This window comes from Paramisgurnus dabryanus, chromosome 1 (genome assembly GCF_030506205.2).
Source record: "Paramisgurnus dabryanus chromosome 1, PD_genome_1.1, whole genome shotgun sequence".
Classification (NCBI taxonomy): domain Eukaryota; kingdom Metazoa; phylum Chordata; class Actinopteri; order Cypriniformes; family Cobitidae; genus Paramisgurnus; species Paramisgurnus dabryanus.
Window position 1 is genome coordinate 31,133,198 of NC_133337.1, and position 16,298 is coordinate 31,149,495.

The 16,298-nt window shown below is 37.9% G+C and overlaps 1 protein-coding gene across 8 annotated transcripts in view; it reads left to right on the forward strand.

Moving 5' to 3' along the window:
- The window catches only part of abcc9 (ATP-binding cassette, sub-family C (CFTR/MRP), member 9), a 49,347-nt gene that overhangs the window by 29,156 nt on the left and 3,893 nt on the right, over nt 1–16,298 (forward strand). For all 8 annotated transcript variants that reach the window (XM_065289777.2, XM_065289782.2, XM_073814559.1 and 5 more), the window contains 11 exons: nt 418–575; nt 686–778; nt 951–1,053; nt 2,681–2,782; nt 3,167–3,287; nt 9,109–9,239; nt 9,729–9,807; nt 13,850–13,958; nt 15,360–15,463; nt 15,616–15,749; nt 16,044–16,106. In XM_065289777.2, coding sequence (XP_065145849.1) covers nt 418–575; nt 686–778; nt 951–1,053; nt 2,681–2,782; nt 3,167–3,287; nt 9,109–9,239; nt 9,729–9,807; nt 13,850–13,958; nt 15,360–15,463; nt 15,616–15,749; nt 16,044–16,106 — 1,197 coding nt within the window. The remainder of the gene's footprint in view (nt 1–417; nt 576–685; nt 779–950; nt 1,054–2,680; nt 2,783–3,166; nt 3,288–9,108; nt 9,240–9,728; nt 9,808–13,849; nt 13,959–15,359; nt 15,464–15,615; nt 15,750–16,043; nt 16,107–16,298) is intronic.

A 16,298-nucleotide genomic window follows, 5' to 3' on the forward strand; every position in this document is an offset into this window, starting at 1 on the left:
GTATAGTATGTGGAAAATAATGTGTTTTTTAACCATAAACCACACAAACACATTGTATTATACCAAATACACAAAATAATGTTGTTTTTTAGCAATGAAATAGGTGCTCTTTAAAATTCCAGGCTTGGAAATCATCAGAAAGGTCTTTTATATAGTGTTTAAATAATTTTGTAAAATAGGATTAATGCGAGCCAAAGTGTTCATTAGGTCTATACATTTGAACGTCTATATTAACCCTTTAGACATCTTTGTCATTTTAAACCCGCTTAGATGAGCAGACATGCGTTGTCACACAGACGTGGCATCACAGTGCTGCAGTAGTTAACATTAATGTATTAATACGCTCAGAAATATTGCATATATGTGCTAATATATCTCGCTCTTTCTCTCTTTATCTCTCTCTCTCTCTCTCTCCAGCACATTCCCTCAACGCTGGAGTCTCTCACCCGGTCCACACTCCTGTGTCTCTCTGCGATTGGCGTCATTGCTTTTGTGACCCCCACCTTTCTCATTGCACTTGTGCCTCTTGCTGTGGCATTTTACTTCATTCAGAAGTATTTCAGGGTTGCTTCCAAGTATGTTTCCTGACGAATTGAGTGACATATATGCCATATTGTTGTGCTAGTCCCTCTTATCGTCCTGTCTTTGTGTCGCTGTACATCTGTTTTATTTAATTTTTCCTCAGAGATCTCCAGGATCTGGATGACTCCACTCAGCTGCCTTTGCTCTGTCATTTCTCTGAGACTGCAGAGGGTCTTACAACTATTAGAGCATTCAGGTCAGTGTATTGTGGCTCATCCAAAAGCACATGCCATTCTTCTATAGAAGGGAACGTGTCCACTTCTGGAGTGTTGAAAGCGCAGATAAATGAATCGATCCCCCTCATCCTTAACAGCTGTTGTGGTTCAGTGTTCACTGAATGGTCACATATTGATTTGTATGTCTTACAGACATGAGGCTCGTTTCAAGCAGAGGATGCTGGAGCTGACTGACACCAACAACACTGCGTACCTTTTTCTCTCTGCTGCCAACCGGTGGCTGGAGGTCAGAACTGTAAGTAAAACTAAATGCCGTTTTATAGTACAGATTTATAGTATTTTTGTAGTGGATGCACTCGTTCAACCGAAAAATTAAGTGTTGGACATTTTTTTGCTTCTGTAGCAAAAAAGAAGGGTGGGCTATCAGGTACTGTTTTGTATGGGATACCTCTTATTCATCCGGTTAGTAAAAAAACATTTTGGGTTCCATTTGAGACGAGTTTCATACACTGGATGGTAAAGGGCTCGTTATAGTCGTGTGTAGGTCCTAAAATCACAGCGCTTACAGTCCGCGTAGATCTGACGCGCTGTTAAAATTTTTGCAAGGTGCACGTCAGGCTAAGCAGAGCTACGCAAAGGCTACGGATAGCCTACGCCAGTGGTTCCCAAACTTTTTCAGCGTGTGGCCCCCCTTGTGTACGGTGCATTCCTTCGCGGCCCCCCAAAGAATGTGGCCCCCATTTGTGAGAAAAAAATGTTCTAAAACTCAACATTTTAATAAAAAAAAAACATTAAATTATACAAGTAGTGCTTTTGGTTAGTAGCCTTATTTTTTAGGTTTAATTACACAGAATTTATGATAAATTAATGTATTTCATAAAATGTCATAAAGCTGGGGCCCCCCTGGCACCATCTCGCGGCCCCCCTGGGGGCCCCGACCCCTAGTTTGAAAACCACTGGCCTACGCAACCTACGCACGACTATAAATCGGGCTTAATGCATATAGTGCATAGTATATGGTACATAATTTGGGACACAGCCATAGTTTAAAATAAGGAAATTAAAGGTTAAATGTAGCTTTGAGACTACTGTGTATTAGCACAACTTTTTGTTCAAGATTTCTAACTTTTCAAGATCTGAGTCCTTTCCTTGCTTTTATTCTCATTTCCTTTCAAATTTGTATTAGTTTTTAGAGATGTATAGAAGTATTTACAAAATAAAAGTTTGTTTTTACATAATATATGTGTGTGGACTGTGTAATATAATGTATATTTATTTATTTATATATATATTTTTAATGTATTTATTTATTTATATTTGAAATATTTGATATTTATATATATATATATATATATATATATATATATATATATATATATATTACAATAATATATTAAGATTTTTTTCTTATATTTATACATGAATACATGTATTTAGATATACATAATAATTACACACAATACACCACAAATATATTATGCAAACACAAACTTTTATTTTGTATAGTATTAATCGTAATTAATCTTTTTATTTAATTTTTACTCCATTACTCAAAAACTGAAACTTTTACTTTGCTACATTATAAAGCATAATATGATATACTTTATATAACATGTTATTCAGTGGATAAATACACTATAAGCATCATTCAAGCAGAATAAGGGTGTCTTCAATGTACAGCTATTATTTTGTTTTGCTCAAAGTGTAGCAAATAAAGCCGATTGTGGCAGTTTTTGACTTCCAAACTAAAAAAAAACAACAACAACATGATGGCACTAATAGATTTTACCTTCGATACACATGTGCATTCAAAATAGTGTGTATTTACTCAAGTATAAATGTAAAGGAGTACTTTAAGCCACATGCAAGTTTGATATGAATGATTTTATATTGTAATTAATTGACAATATCTTTCCTCTCAGGATTATCTGGGTGCTATGATTGTCCTCACAGCCGCAGTTGCAGCTATCTGGTCCTCATCTCAGTCGGGTCTGGTTGGACTGGGTCTAACATATGCCCTCACTGTGAGTAATTTGATTAAACGTTTAGTACGCATCAGAGGTAGTTAGGCACATCTCCATGACATAGTTCACCAAAAAACTGTCAAACTTTTTGTTCTGCTAAACATAAATTAAGATATTTTGAAAAATGTATAACCAAGCAGGAGTGGGGCACCATTCACTTCCAGAGTATTATTTTTCCAAATATGGAAGTCATTGGTGCCGCAGATTTGCTTGCTTACAAACATTCTTTAAAATATCTTTATATGTGTTCAGCAAAACAAAGAAATGTATACAGATTTATAACAATTTAGGGTAAGTAAATGACACAGAATATTGATGTTTCTGTGATCTACCCCCTTAAAAATTCATACACCTCTTAAAATGGACATTCTGTTTTGTGTTAAGGTGACAAATTACCTGAACTGGGTGGTGAGGAATCTGGCAGACCTTGAGGTCCAGATGGCTGCAGTGAAAAAGGTCAACAGTTTTCTGAGCACAGAGTCTGAAAACTACGAGGGATCTATGGGTAATATATTATTTTCCTGTGTCCTTTTACATGTATATCTTAATTAACATTTTTTTGGAAAGTCATGATAACCTACAAGATAAAAGATATGTGACATCCTGAACAGAGCATTGCATTTGCCCTAAATAAGTAAAAAGATAGTATCTACAAAATGTCTGATTCCTTTAAACTTGTGCATTTCACGGACAGAGCGACCTGACCCAAACCACTGAGAGCGCATAATACACCAAAACAGGAAACAAAATAGGAGATGTGTCTTATTTAGACTTAAAATTGCTGACATGCAGACTATAGAGATAAATGAATATAGATACATCAGATCATTTGATCTCGAGAGTGTTTCATGAATGCTTGAGTTAGCATAAAGAAATCTGAGGACAGCTTCAGACATTGCTGAGATATCTAAAAGAGTAGAGAGGTTACTGTGATCTCATTGTTTTTTCTTTCTGATAGATTGTCATCTGCTCAGTGACATAATGGAAAGTTTGGCTTTACGGTTGTATCACGAGACTAAACTGTTGCAGTTTGACACCATATATAGCATTGTTAATTGCTCGCTTGCAATTGTCCAGGCTTCTTCTCGCCTTTGATCTATCATCATTTGCTGGCTGCAGTTGAAGTACTTCAGCTCACCAAAGCAAACGTTAAGATTAAAATCACTGGATTATATACACACAGAAATCTTGGAGAATAAGCAGATATATTGTTACATGTTGGAGAATAGGGCCAAGCCTGAACTCTTCAGTATTTGACTACTGTAGATTTCATCTACCAAATAGTGTTATGTATTTTTTAAATATGTGATCTTATATAATGTTTAGATTATTATTTTGGCCTTGTTGCTTTTGTCTTTGTTTCTAACCTAAACACAACATTTGTTTGGGTGTGGCCGCCGTAAACAAGCTTTAAAGGGTACCTAGTATGCAAAATCCACTTTTTACAAGGTGTTTGGACATATATATGTCAGAAGTGTGTGAACACAACCTTTTTTAAACTGTCTCATTAGTATGGAAGCCTATTTCTGCCACGTTTGGTTAAAAATTATATATAATTAGTCACTATTATGACATAGTGCCTCCCAATAATGAGATACTTTCTCATAATAATAACTTAGTATTTTAAAATAATGAGAAACTATGTCAAATTTCCAACTTACTTTCTCATAATAATGAGATTGTAAGTCATTATTTCGACTTAGTATGTCATAATAACAAGAAACTTTCTAATATTAATGTCTTAGTATCTTAAAATAATGAGAAACTGAGTAAAAATGTGACATCCGTTATCATAATAATGACAAACTACATCATTATTTTGACTTAGTTTCGCAAAATAATAAGATACTACGTCATTATAATCAGAAAGTTTCTTATTATTATGAGATACTAAGTTGTTAGAATTAGTAGGTTTCTCATTATTATGAGATAATTAGTCATTATTATGAGATACTGATTCATTATTATGATATACTAAGTCATTATTGTGAGATACCAAGTCATTATTATGAGATACTGATTCATTATTATGATATACTAAGTCATTATTGTGAGATACCAAGTCATTATTATGAGATACTAAGTCGTTATTGTGAGATACTAAGTCGTTGTTGTGAGATATTAAGTCATTATTGTCATGATCCTGCCAGTCTGTTATAGTTATTTATAGTAATTCATGGTCATGTGGCAGGATTGTGGCAGTACCCATGTTTTGTGTTGTAGCACATGGCCTTTTGTTTGTGTAGTGTGCTGCAGTGTCTTGTCTCTGGCCCCGCCCCCTTGTTTCCTTGTTAGTTATTCATTATTGGTTAACTCCCCGCACCTGAACTTCCCTTGTTATCTTGTTTAGTTTCCCTTATTTAAGGCCCCAGTGTTCTCTGTCCTGTGCTGAATCGTTTTGTATTGTTTATATGTCTTGAACCATTGTGCTTGCTATCTGTTAGTCAAGAGTCAAGAGTCAAGAGTCAAGTTAAGTCTAGTCTTGCCATAGTGTGTGTTTGTCTCAGTCTAGTCTTCTGCAGTTGTCAGTTAATGTTTTGTCTATTGCCCCCACGTGGGCGTTTTTGTTATTAATAAACCCTTTTGAGTTCACCTAACCTTGCACTTGGGTCCCGTTTCCTTGGAAATCATGACAGAACGATTCAGCCAGTCAGGGACCCAGCAGGTATCGGTGGACTCATCATTGACTCTTGTGGACAGGCTACTTTTGAAAGTCTACCTCCTGCAAGTGCAGTCTGCCCAGCCACAGCCACAGCTCCTGCAGTCTGCCCAGCCACAGCTCCTGCAGTCTGCCCAGCCACAGCCACAGCTCCTGCAGTCTGCCCAGCCACAGCCACAGCTCCTGCAGTCTGCCCAGCCACAGCCACAGCTCCTGCAGTCTGCCCAGCCACAGCCACAGCTCCTGCAGTCTGCCCAGCCACAGCCACAGCTCCTGCAGCCGTCCGCGCTGCCACAGCCACAGCTCCTGCAGCCGTCCGCGCTGCCACAGCCACAGCTCCTGCAGCCGTCCGCGCTGCCACAGCCACAGCTCCTGCAGCCGTCCGCGCTGCCACAGCCACAGCTCCTGCAGCCGTCCGCGCTGCCACAGCCACAGCTCCTGCAGCCGTCCGCGCTGCCACAGCTCCTGCAGTCTGAGCAACAGCAGCCGTCTGCGCAGCCATTACAGCCGTCTGCCCAGCTGCAGCCACTACAGTCACTACCCCAGCGACCATTGCCCAAGCCTCCCTGGACTCCACCCTTATGAATCTTAATTTGCTGTGTTAGGTTGTTAAGCATGTCACCATTGGACTTTGTTTTTCTGGTTTATTTCATTGATCTGTTATGTGTTTTTTGTCATAGTCTTGTCTTGTCCACTGTCTTTGTATACCCCGTTGAGGAACGCCCGGTGGCGTCCCCTTAAAGGGGGGGTACTGTCATGATCCTGCCAGTCTGTTATAGTTATTTATAGTAATTCATGGTCATGTGGCAGGATTGTGGCAGTACCCATGTTTTGTGTTGTAGCACATGGCCTTTTGTTTGTGTAGTGTGCTGCAGTGTCTTGTCTCTGGCCCCGCCCCCTTGTTTCCTTGTTAGTTATTCATTATTGGTTAACTCCCCGCACCTGAACTTCCCTTGTTATCTTGTTTAGTTTCCCTTATTTAAGGCCCCAGTGTTCTCTGTCCTGTGCTGAATCGTTTTGTATTGTTTATATGTCTTGAACCATTGTGCTTGCTATCTGTTAGTCAAGAGTCAAGAGTCAAGAGTCAAGTTAAGTCTAGTCTTGCCATAGTGTGTGTTTGTCTCAGTCTAGTCTTCTGCAGTTGTCAGTTAATGTTTTGTCTATTGCCCCCACGTGGGCGTTTTTGTTATTAATAAACCCTTTTGAGTTCACCTAACCTTGCACTTGGGTCCCGTTTCCTTGGAAATCATGACAGAACGATTCAGCCAGTCAGGGACCCAGCAGGTATCGGTGGACTCATCATTGACTCTTGTGGACAGGCTACTTTTGAAAGTCTACCTCCTGCAAGTGCAGTCTGCCCAGCCACAGCCACAGCTCCTGCAGTCTGCCCAGCCACAGCTCCTGCAGTCTGCCCAGCCACAGCCACAGCTCCTGCAGTCTGCCCAGCCACAGCCACAGCTCCTGCAGTCTGCCCAGCCACAGCCACAGCTCCTGCAGTCTGCCCAGCCACAGCCACAGCTCCTGCAGTCTGCCCAGCCACAGCCACAGCTCCTGCAGCCGTCCGCGCTGCCACAGCCACAGCTCCTGCAGCCGTCCGCGCTGCCACAGCCACAGCTCCTGCAGCCGTCCGCGCTGCCACAGCCACAGCTCCTGCAGCCGTCCGCGCTGCCACAGCCACAGCTCCTGCAGCCGTCCGCGCTGCCACAGCCACAGCTCCTGCAGCCGTCCGCGCTGCCACAGCTCCTGCAGTCTGAGCAACAGCAGCCGTCTGCGCAGCCATTACAGCCGTCTGCCCAGCTGCAGCCACTACAGTCACTACCCCAGCGACCATTGCCCAAGCCTCCCTGGACTCCACCCTTATGAATCTTAATTTGCTGTGTTAGGTTGTTAAGCATGTCACCATTGGACTTTGTTTTTCTGGTTTATTTCATTGATCTGTTATGTGTTTTTTGTCATAGTCTTGTCTTGTCCACTGTCTTTGTATACCCCGTTGAGGAACGCCCGGTGGCGTCCCCTTAAAGGGGGGGTACTGTCATGATCCTGCCAGTCTGTTATAGTTATTTATAGTAATTCATGGTCATGTGGCAGGATTGTGGCAGTACCCATGTTTTGTGTTGTAGCACATGGCCTTTTGTTTGTGTAGTGTGCTGCAGTGTCTTGTCTCTGGCCCCGCCCCCTTGTTTCCTTGTTAGTTATTCATTATTGGTTAACTCCCCGCACCTGAACTTCCCTTGTTATCTTGTTTAGTTTCCCTTATTTAAGGCCCCAGTGTTCTCTGTCCTGTGCTGAATCGTTTTGTATTGTTTATATGTCTTGAACCATTGTGCTTGCTATCTGTTAGTCAAGAGTCAAGAGTCAAGTTAAGTCTAGTCTTGCCATAGTGTGTGTTTGTCTCAGTCTAGTCTTTTGCAGTTGTCAGTTAATGTTTTGTCTATTGCCCCCACGTGGGCGTTTTTGTTATTAATAAACCCTTTTGAGTTCACCTAACCTTGCACTTGGGTCCCGTTTCCTTGGAAATCATGACAATTATTATGTGAAGCTAAGTTGTTATTGTGAGGTACTAGGTCGTTATTGTGAGATACTAAGTCGTTATTGTGAGATACAAGAGTCAAGTTAAGTCTAGTCTTGCCATAGTGTGTGTTTGTCTCAGTCTAGTCTTTTGCAGTTGTCAGTTAATGTTTTGTCTATTGCCCCCACGTGGGCGTTTTTGTTATTAATAAACCCTTTTGAGTTCACCTAACCTTGCACTTGGGTCCCGTTTCCTTGGAAATCATGACAATTATTATGTGAAGCTAAGTTGTTATTGTGAGGTACTAGGTCGTTATTGTGAGATACTAAGTCGTTATTGTGAGATACTAAGTCATTATTATGAGATACTGAGTCATAATTATTAAATACTAAGTCGTTATTGTGAGATACCAAGTCATTATTATGAGATACTAAGTCATAATTACGAGATACTAAGTCATTATTATGAGATACTAAGTCATTAATATGAGATACTAAGTCGTTATTGTGAGATACTAAGTCATAATTACGAGATACTAAGTCATTATTATGAGATACTTAGTCATTATTATGAGATACTAAGTCGTCATTATGAGATACTAAGTCATTATTATGAGATACTAAGTCTTTATTGTGAGATACTAAGTCATTATTATGAGATACTAAGTCATAATTATGAGATACTAAGTCATACTAAGTCATACTAAGTCATTATTATGATATACTGAGTCATAATTATGAAATACTAAGTCGTTATTGTGAGATGCCAAGTCATTATTATGAGATACCAAGTCATTATTATGAGATACAAAGTCATAATTATGAGATACAAAGTCATAATTACGAGATACTATGTCATTATTATGAGATACTATGTCATTATTATGAGATACTAAGTCGTCATTATGAGATACTAAGTCATTATTACGAGATACTAAGTCATCATTATGAGATACTAAGTCATCATTATGAGATACTAAGTCGTCATTATGAGATACTAAGTCGTCATTATGAGATACTAAGTCGTTATTATGAGATACTAAGTCGTTATTGTGAGATACTAAGGCATAATTATGAGTTACTAAGTCGTTATTGTGAGAATATGCATTTTGTTTCGCTGGCCTTATCATTGTTCTCCTGTGTTTTTGTATGATCTCAGATGTCTCACAGGTACCAGAAGACTGGCCGCAGCATGGAGAGATAAAGATCCAAGACCTGTGTGTACGTTATGACCCCATGTTGAAGCCTGTCCTCAAAGAAGTCAGCGCTTATATCAACCCTGGGCAGAAGGTACGCAACTCTTGATGCTTTTAAATGTTATTAAAATTATCTGATCTATTTACTTTTCTACATGATTGGGGTTCACTCTTGAATCAGCAATCAATCTTGTGTCACACGTAACACTCAGCTGTGGTTTTATCACAGTGGTGTTTATTTTCTCATTGCCCAGTTAAGCCACAGTTCTTTGCTACAGAACAAAATGTAGCTTGCATTGAAAAATCTTTCTGTTAACATTTTATTTATACACCCTACAATCTTTGCAATTGTTGCAGATACCCTTATCAGTTGTTACTTTTAATAGGCTAGCTTGTTTTTGCTCACATGTCATGAATTACGATGATAATAGAACGAGACTGCACAAACAACTGCTCATTGTGACATATTGTGAATTGTCCACACTAGTTTGTTTAATTGAGAAGTACAGCGTGTTTATGAAAGAGCAAACTGAAAATGTCAAGCTGTGTTGGTCTCTCTATCTCTCTCCCTCTCTCTCTCTAGGTGGGCATCTGTGGTAGAACGGGCAGTGGAAAGTCTTCACTATCTCTGGCCTTCTTCAATATGGTGGATGTATTTGAAGGTAGGGTCATTCACATGGCATCATCTCACAAGAGTGGATCTAAAGTATAAAGTAGTCTGTGTCTGTTTCATAAATTAGAAATCCGCAGATAACCATTTAATTACGGACTGCATTAAAGCCACAATATGTAGGAGTTTCACCACTAGAGGTCACTATTACGTAATAACATGATAACAATAACAAATGCGAAACTCATTGAGTTTTGGAGGTACTACATCCGCCATGTTGATACATCACGTGACGTACGCCCTCATAACAACAAGGTAGTCGTTAACTGGAATGTCATTAAACAAGTGCAATTTGAACACAAGTGATAGCTGTTTAATATATGAAGAGTTTGGTTCCAAAACGCAATAAATTCATTTTGACTAATTTTGGTAAAAATGTGTTTTCTATACCAAGAAAGCGTCAAGATGAAAACCACTATTTTCTGTTACAAACTTTTACATAGCATCTTTAGGTTATAATAACATTGAACAATTAAATCCATAATTAGATGTTCAAATATTTATAATAAAAACTGATTATTTTTTCAGCAAAATGCAATAAATCCACAACAAGTTTTCTTTCTTCACAATGCTATAAGTAAGGGATAATGTAGAGGCAGCCGGTAGTTATCGGGAAATAAGCCCTGACAGTGTGATCAGGACCCGACGCGAAGCGGAGAGTCTTGTATCACACTGAAGGTGCTTATTTCCCGATAACTACCGGCTGCCTCTACATTATCCCGCTTATTACACGGCTACTTGCCACATAAGAAAAAAAACTGGACATGAATATGAATTTGAAACATTTGATTGGCATATTATTTGTTTTAAATTAACATTTTTATCCTTCCGCGAAACTTTGCACAGATGCATAAAATGATCGTAATACCTTATTAAGATCCTCTGCTTCATACTTGTCTGTCTCCATTTTTTCTCTTTTAGCCAGTCTTTGAGAAGTTTTAATGCCCATTCTGTATTTTTTTGTGTGTTGGCTTCGTAGCTGTCATGCTCTATTTTGTCAAGTTCAGTCTCAGTAAGCTCTCTGTGTCTGGTCGTTGTTTGTTCTTCTATCCACTGTTTAAATGTTTTGTTTTTTTTCGTACATGTTAAAATTAATGTCAAAATGTTGTGGTTTGTCACAAGACAGTAATCTTTATTGGCACGGAGCGATTTATATCGTACAAGTAGTACCGGCTATGCGTTATTACTTTGGAGCGGTTATTATTTGAAAAGAACGAACCTGCAAATGTCTCAACTGACCAATCAGAATCAAGCATTCCAGAGAGCCGTGTAATAAATCTTTTTAATCAATATATAATTGCACATTCATCTTTGCCATGTTATATTCATTTAGTTGACTAATGGTATACACTGATAAAAAAACATTAATGGCATTAATCAAAACACTTACTCGTCGCTGAACTTTTTTGACAGCAATCAGCTGTAAAATGTTTTGGCCCTGCTCGATTTTCAATGACTTAAAATAATGGAAAGTTTTTCATAAGATCCCTTGGGGTCAATGTGTTAGCATGACAGAAGCTTAATGCTGTCAAGTGAGAACAAACAACAGCCGGCATTTCCTTCGCCCGAGTGCCTCTCACGTAAATTATTAGATGTTGATGGCTTATGTTTCTTAACTGCCACAGAAAACCACCACAGGTTTATCAATGCCATCAAAAGTATTATTTTATTTTTGTTTGTTTGTTGATCATGAAGTACAAAGTAGATGAGGAAACTAGGATTCAGTGTGTATTCAACGTGCCGCCATTGTTGTTTACAATGCATGGAAAGGTGCACTGTGATTGGTTGAGTGGATTTATTGCATTTTGCAAAGAAGGAGGACTGGCGTTTTTGTGGTTTGGATAAAAATGCAGAAAAAATGACAGAATAACCTGGCGGATATCGGATTTTGCGTAAAATGAAGAATTTTTTTTTTAAATTGACCTGGTACAATTTTGGCGGTAACAATTTTTTTCTTTTAAAAAATGGCGTTTATCGCGTTTTGGAACCAAACTCTTTATATGTATTTGTATTTAATTAGAGTCTCATTACTGCTTTCGGATATTTCTTAATAAAACAATGTTCCTTTGTCTTCTTCTTCGTTTGATAATGGAATTATCAAAGTGTCCATCAAATGAACACTTTGTGATCTTGCCGAAAGTGGTAGGTCATCCGTGTACTTAACGCAAAATGTTTTTCGAAAACTATGAATTTGGACATACTACTTACAAATCCTTTTGGGATAATGTAAGTACACAACTGCATAAAATGTATTACACTATGCAAGCATTTTTGGAACATTTTATTACAAAAATCTTACATATTGTGGCTTTAAACATCTATACCAGGGGTTCTCAAAGTTTACATTCAAAGGTCCAAATCTGAAATTCCCATAATTTTCATAGGTCCGGAAAAATTTTATGTAAATCATTTGTTTATAAAACAAATCAACACAAATAGTTTGGGAAAAACATAAGTGCATTTAGCATTTTTTTTTTTAATAAACACAAGAAATATGCCAAAAGTAACCAGGTGCAAAATACAGAGCAACCTAATTAGAGAAATGGCACAGTTTGTTCTCCATCATATGCATAAACCATGGCAAAAAAAGTGTGGTTGGTAGGCAGAGACACTGACCAAAATTAGGGGTGCACCTATAAATTGGCTGATGATGCTTGCTATGCTTCATAATGAATAACGGTGAAATGACGCTACATCCAAACGCCAGGGGGCGCTCTTGGGCAGAAACTTAATATGTGCTGCAGACGAAGAACCAGACACACGGAGCTCCAGGAACTGTCTTAAGGATATATTTATATTGGTGTTCTTCAAATCTTTTCAGGTATTTTCATGATAATAAAGAATATGTATAAGATTATGTTTGAAGAGTGTTGCTTTTTTAAATGCATGTTTTAAACGACTCAAACCAACAGTGATTGGTAAGGACTGATCAAAAGCCGTAGTACATGAAGTAGCTGTGCATAATATCTGGGTGTGATGGCTACAGCGTCACACAGGACATTTGTAAATATCTCGTTTTATTTTCGGACCAGGAATACTCTTTAATCTAAAAAGAAAAAAAACTAAACTAATGGTTTACAAGTTTAATATGCATTTGTAAAATAGCAAATGCACACATTTAATCAATCACATAGAAATTAATGCACTAAATATGAAGTGGACGCGGGTCCGGATCAAGTTGCTGTCGGGTCCGGATCCGGACCGGAGTCCAGACTTTGAGAACCCCTGATCTATACTCTGATGTTTGTCAAATTTGCCAATACATCTGTTTTTAAAGGGATGGTTCACCTAAAAAATTTAAATTATTTTATCATTTACTCATTCTCACATTGTCCTAAACCTTTTGAATACAAAATATATTTTAATAAAATACCCGCTTTTGTGTTTAACAGAAGTAAGAAACTCATACAGGTTTAAAACAACATGAGGATGAGTAAATCGTTTTCGGGTGAACTATCACTTTAAATCTCTCAGCTATTATACTCTTACACCAGAAACCTTTATTTCTTTGTCCATATTGTTTTTTTTTTTGTTCTATGGTTACAGTCACTTTGACAAACAGCCATAATGTCATTGTTAGACATTAGCTACAAAGAGCCGTGAGTCTCGTCATAAATGTTATTATATTCTGTCATATTTCAAACAAAACGACAGCTATTATTTTCCAAGTTTATCATATTATCCAGCATGCAATGATAACTTTATATTTCTCTCACGTAGTCAAAATCAATCTTCAGCCAAATCAAACAGCACACGCTGCTTTTGTGCACAAGAGCACGGCCGTATGATGTGACAGCGTGCACAGACCTCTCTTCTCCGTGTCCATATAAAGCTAAAATGGAAATTTTGGAAGCTATGTTTGGGCTTAAGTGTTAAGTCAAGATATTGTAAACTGACTTTAACATCTCAAACTAAACAAACCTTTAGCAAAGAAGGACTTTATGGAGATTTTGATTGAAGCATAAGAGTCTCAGAGTTTGGTATGTTAAAAATGCATGTCATGTTTTTGTAACGGATCGTTTTTGTTGCTTAAGGGAAAATTGTTATTGACGGCATCGACATTTGCAAGCTTCCACTGCAAACCCTGAGATCTCGTCTGTCCATCATCCTGCAGGATCCAGTGCTGTTTAGCGGCTCTATCCGGTACAATCACATTTATCCAAACATACAGACACACAAACAGATATAGCTGATTGTTCAGTTAAAGGTCATTTTTAACTTGAAATCTTGATGTATAACATTTGTCAAAACGTTTATCACATACACTAGAATAAATAAATAAATAAATTAGTTTTGATCTAACATTTAGTGGAGTTTGGTATAATGTGTCACAGATGTAGATTTGTGTGCTATGTCAATGATATTTCTGACTAAAAGTTGATTAAAACATAAAGGACTGTTGAAAATTCTGACGCTGTGTTGTTCAAACCTGTATAAATTTTGTTGTTCTGTTGAACACTAATGTTACTTAACCAAACAGATCTGAGGCACCATTCACTTCCATAGTATTTTTTATACAATGGAACTCAATGGTGCCCCATAAAAAATATTTTATTCAGCAGAACAAACAGGTTTGAAATTTGAAGTTTGAAGTTTCACTATTTAAATAATATAACTTATATGTACATTATCCCTCCATACACATTGACAGATGCAGGGCTCAGCTGACCAAAACAGACGATAAACAATCACTTCCTGTTCTGCTTTTTTACTCAGATGTTCAGCATAAACATTTTGTTTTTCACAGAAACCCTACATGAGTTAAAATGGTGGGGTATCCATTTATTGGCATTGCACACTTTTGCTTTTGAAGATCTTATTCCGTGTCTGCCAAAGTATCTAAGGGATTTATGTTATTGGATATTTAATACGTAGTGTCATCAGCTTTAAACCTGTTCGGACTTCTCACGGATACCACATGTCATGTTTGTTGCTGGAGACAGTAAGCATATGTGGTTTGTTTAAAGAGTCCTCCAGAGGATGTAAAGGAAAATAAAACTTCCAGAAATCGTCTGGGAATGGTCTCCAGCAAGCGGTTGCTATGACAATATTTATATGAAGAATTGGTCCCAGCAGACTTTAATCAGTATATGCAAACATCTCTCTTATGATGCCCATAGATTTAGACACAGATTTAGATTTTTATTTATATAAAGCCATGAAATCTGGGTTTAGAAGCCATTTTGCAGTGTAAGAGGAGAATGGGATCTGGGTTCATAAGCACTTGGGAGAGTTAACATGAGTCCCATTAGTGTCCCTTGTTCATGACGATTCTGTAATTCTGTTTTTGTAAATCTCAGCAGATAGTTGACAGAACTATTTATTTATTGACATTCTTCTTGACAGAAATAAAATATAATATACATAAATATATTATCAGTGGTGTATAAAGACCTTACAAAATGAACTGTATTTATTTTATTACCTTAGAATGAGAATGAAAGGGAATTTCTGAATTGCTTAACTTTCAGGATTAACAGGAAAATGAGCATTTTGAAATTGCGTTGCTCATCTGCAAATGTACATGTTTGTGTATTTTGGCAGGTTAAATCTTGACCCAGAGCGTACTTGCACTGACGACAGGCTTTGGGAAGCCTTGGAAATCGCCCAGTTAAAAAATATGGTGAAAGCACTTCCTGGAGGACTGGGTAAGCCTGACATTCTCAGAGTGTCCGACATCATTTTAACCCCTAAATCTCTATTCAAATAAATTGAGATCTTTCTGACCTTTCCTAATCATTCAGTATTGTTTTATGATTTGCGAGCACCTGTTAAGCATCACATGGATCTCTTTCTCCAGACGCTGTAGTAACAGAAGGAGGTGAAAACTTCAGCGTGGGGCAGAGACAGCTGTTCTGTCTGGCAAGGGCTTTTGTCCGCAAGAGCAGCATCTTAATTATGGATGAGGCAACAGCTTCTATAGACATGGCCACGGTACGACCCATTCTGCTTGATAAACAATTACTGGTATTTAAATAGCCACGGCTGCATTACAACAAAATTAAAGTTGCATAGAAAGAAAACAAAAATCATAACACACTTAATAATGAGACATTTATGTGAGAAACAGGAAAATATATATGGGGTGGAACTTGATTGAATTTATATTGAGTGGACTGTGAAAAGTGGGTGTTACATAACGTAAGCTGAAGTGTGTATTAATAAAGTAAAATAGCAGTATTTATATGAGGGTGAATTAACAATGACTTATTTTGTGTGATTCAACAGGAAAATATCCTTCAGAAGGTTGTGATGACTGCGTTTGCAGATCGGACGGTTGTCACCATAGCCGTGAGTTACCCTATCATCTTGATCTTAGCTGATCTATATAAACACACAGGCACAAAACAAGGTCTTTAAAAAGATTTTAAATCAACAAAACACTGGATGACGATGGCACTCTTTTTCAATAAAAGTCTTTATTGTCTCTTGGCTACATATACAATAAGTTAAAAAAGCTTACATATTATTAGACATTTGTTA